The sequence below is a fragment of the Grammomys surdaster genome, unplaced genomic scaffold (assembly GCF_004785775.1).
Source record: "Grammomys surdaster isolate TR1022 unplaced genomic scaffold, NIH_TR_1.0 144, whole genome shotgun sequence".
NCBI lineage: Eukaryota > Metazoa > Chordata > Mammalia > Rodentia > Muridae > Grammomys > Grammomys surdaster.
Window position 1 is genome coordinate 806,527 of NW_021604602.1, and position 3,969 is coordinate 810,495.

Genomic DNA, 3,969 nt, shown 5'->3' on the forward strand with positions numbered 1-3,969 from the left:
TTATTTTATTTTATTTTATTTTATTTTATTTTATTTTATTTTATTTTTCCTGTTCAGATCCTTCAACTCATTGGCTGAGGGTCACCCACATTAAGGAAACCAATCTGTTTACCCAAAGCTCACTGCCTTTAATAAATACGAACTCAGTTGACAGATAACTCTGCCCACTACAGTGCGATGTAGAACAGCAAACTCTGGGGGGGGGGCAGCACTATAAAATGTCAAGACCCATCTTAGAGCTGTAGTTGTTACAGAAATGGAGCCCAGAGCCACACACTGGCATGCATGCTCCCAGATTTACCAGGGAAGTGAGAACGCCGGACAGCGAGAAGGCCCTGGATTGAATAGTAGCCTTAAGCGAACTGGATATCTCTATGTGTTAATTACTTTCCTGTTGCTAAGCCATGACCTAGGCAACTTACAAAAGGAAGAGTTTATTTGGGCTCATGGTTTCCGAGGGATGAGTCTGTCATGAGGACTGGGGGTGGGAGGATTGGAGGAGGCTGGGCGGGAGTGGCATGGCAGCAAGCAGCAGGCATGCCGGCAGAAGCAAGAAGGATTGAACTCAGCACAAAAAGAGTGACCTGGAAGTGACATGGTGGCCTTTCACCTCTCAACCCCTGTCCCGGGTGTTGGCTTCCTCCAGCACAGCCACACCTTCCAAACCTCCTCAAAGAGAGCCACCTTCTTGGGATCGAGTGTTTAAATATCTGAGCCTTATGGTGGACACTCTTAGTCAACCCACCAGAAACTCAGCTAGCTACAATAAGCTGAGAACAAAGCACATCTTTAATGCCCCAGGAAAGGGGAAGCAGGCTGAAGTCCTCTTCCGTGTTTTCAGGGTTGGGCTGAATTTTCTTCCATCTTCCGGTTTGGGCGGATCCCTGAAATGAGCAGAACGGATGGGAGGGTCTTGTCTGCAATGTTCCCACCCTGTCTTCAGCCAGTCCTTTCCAGGGCAGTATTATCCGGTTCCATGGCCAAGCGGCCCTTCTCAGTGTCCATTCCTCAGGGCGGCAACAGCACTCCTGCTGACCCAGCTCCTCCTCCTCCTTGGATTAGCATTTTCTTACCCTGAGCACAGGCACCGAGCCACTGAGAGCCTTTGTCACAGGAGCCCGGATGATACCCTATCAACTAGGCCCTGTGGCTTTAGGCTGTCTACCCGCTGCCCGCCTGTCCTTCTGTTTCGATACCTTGCAGTGGCTGAGCAGGCGCGCCGACAGCGCAGTCCCCTTCCCTCGGCATCCCAAGGCCAGCCCAGTGCCCCTTTAGTGTGGTCTAGAATCATCTTCCCTCGCCTCCACTTAGTACCTGGGGTTTGGGAAGGGTGCCCTCTGCTGGGGGTAGGACAGCATTGCTGGGCAGAGCTCATCTCTGGGCAAGATAAACACCCTGGAGAGAAGCCTGTGCCTCTCAAAATCTTCTCTGATAACTGGCTTGCTCCTCATGGCTTGCTCAGTCTGCTTTCTTACACAACCCAGGATCACCAAACCAGGGATGGCCCCACACACAATGGTGGGAGGCCTTCTCCTGTCAATCACTAGTTAAGAAAATGCCCCACAGTCTTATGGAGGCACTTGCTCAACTGATGTCTCCTTTTTCAAGTGACTCTAGCCTGTGTCAAGTGGACCTGAAACTAGCCAGGACACCTAGGAAATGCCTGACATGGGCTAGGAGTGGAGATCCGGTTGATAGATCGGTGGTCTAGCATGTGCAAAGCCATGGGTCAGATCTCCAGCCCCACACAGAACTGGGCAAGCTGAGGCAGGAGGATCAGGAATTCACGGTCACTCTTGGCTACGAAGTGGGTTTAGGGATCACTCGGGCTACAGGAGACCCTGCTGAGAGAAGAAAGGAAGGCAGGCAGGCTGAGGGGCAAGGGGGTAGGAGGGAGGGAATTGACTGACTCGGTGTTCCACACATTCTGGATGAGAAAGACATAGCTTGTGGTTTTCAAAAGGAAACGGGAGTGTATTAACCAGGTCTCCAGAGCATGGGATGCTGCTGTCTCAGAGCTGCTTTCTGAGACCCCCCCCTGTGGCCTCAGCAAAACGGAGTTCAGGAGATGGCCAGGACACGTGGGCACTCAGACTCTAGGGCAGAGAACAAGGCTAGTCTCAAGCCCCCTTGTCCCATGGCAGACCCAATCACGCCTCATATCATCTTGATCACAGACATCTGGGGGTTGTGGGCTTTTTTTTTTTTCCCAGAAGTAATTTAGCCCGGGTGTGTCTTATCCAGCTAGCCCCAGGGCTTCTGTTCTCAACCTGTGGGTTACGACCTGCTTAGCAGTCTCCATCTCCCAAAAATAGTTACATTGTAACTCATAACAGTAGCAAAATTACAGTTATGAAGCAGCAACAAAATAATTTTATGGTGGTGGTGGGGGGTCACCACAGCATGAGGAACCATATTAAAGGGTCACAGCTTTAGGAAGGTTGAGAACCACTGAGTTAGATCCAGAGGGTCAGCTGACAGGACAGTTTCTGATAAAGACTTGTTGGAGAGGTGGTGTCCAAAATAATTCCCAGGCCGGGCAGTGGTGGCGCACACCTTTAATCCCAGCACTTGGAAGGCAGAGGCAGGCAGATTTCTGAGTTTGAGGCCAGCCTGGTTTACAGAGTGAGTTCCAGGACAGCTAGGGCTACACAGAGAAACCCTGTCTCAAACACACACACACACACACACACACACACACACACACAAAACAAACAAACAAACAAAAAATAATTCCCTGAAGTCTGGGGCAAGGTACAAAGAGAAAGCTCTGCAGGAGCGGGCTAGCCTGAGAATTCAGGGCACCTGGTGAGGTGAGTTCTAGGCCCAGGTGTCAGAACTAGGTTTCTTATTCTTCCCTGACCCCCACTCGACCTGTGGTGAGTTCTCTGTCCTGCCCCGTCTGACTCCCTCCTCACTATGGCTTTCGCGGGTCCTCCTCCCCAGATGTTACCCCCACACATCCTGATCCTCAGAAGACCTGGCATCTATGAGGATGAATATTATAGACTGTGGCTGGTCACAAATTTGGACATTTGTACTCATTCACCATACTGCAACAGGGTGAGTTTCAGGGATCCAGACAGGCTGTCCCCCAACTCTTACCCTTGTGGGCTAGGATGTGTGTGTGGTATGTGCATGTGTGTGTGTGTGTGTAGGTACTGTTCTTACCATGTCAGAAAGTAGCTGATACAGGTCTCCGAATAGAACTATGCCTCTATACCTAGGCCCATACCCTGGAGCTCTGCTTAGAGGCCTCACAGGCCCAACCCATACACGGATGAGCAGCCCTGGTAGTAAGGACTCTGTTACAGGTAGTCAGAGGGAACATGCTGAGAAAGCTTCACAGACAGGATAGTTGTTAAGCTGGGCTTTGTGGGATGAGTTCTATAGGTCAGGAAAAAAAGGAAAAGAAAAAAAAAGAAAAAAGGCAAGGCCGACGTAAGGCATATAACCTGAAAGGAGCAAATGTGAAGGCAAACACTAGTTTCTGAATTATTATTTGCTGCAAATAATAATTTACCTGCTACTGGTGCTCCTATTCTTGAGTGGTGAGAAGAAGCATTTGACAGGTAAGAGATCCTGACACTGGAAACTGATTACGGGACTTGATGGAAGTCCTGAATGAGTTACGTGGTGACATAGATAACCCACTCTGCTTGAAAACTGCTCTGGACCCTGGCTTTAGAGCACAGCGGAACCTCGGAGGCTAAAATACTCTGTAATGAAAGGCTCTAGGTATCAAAACTGCTCCCCAAGGACTAGGGCTGTGGAAGAGACTATGGGCCCCCTCCGCTGTACTGGGAGTGGGGTAGGAGTGGAGGTGCCAGGTTTTTCCTGCATCCCCACCCCCTGTCCTAACCATCTCCAGCTCAGAGATTGGGCTGCTCTTCCCTACAGCTCCCCTGACTTTCCCATATCCCTCAGCCATTTTGGCGATGCCAGTCTCTTGGCCCTCCCCTCCCCTCC

The 3,969-nt window shown here is 50.5% G+C and overlaps 1 protein-coding gene across 1 annotated transcript in view; it reads left to right on the forward strand.

The window, feature by feature from the left end:
• Nucleotides 1-2,919: 2,919 nt before the first annotated feature.
• The window catches only part of LOC114618647 (protein TCL1B2-like), a 5,744-nt gene continuing 4,694 nt past the window's right edge, over nucleotides 2,920-3,969 (forward strand). Inside the window, exon 1 of the mRNA XM_028764409.1 lies at nucleotides 2,920-3,063. Within this exon, the coding sequence (XP_028620242.1) occupies nucleotides 2,920-3,063 (144 nt within the window). The remainder of the gene's footprint in view (nucleotides 3,064-3,969) is intronic.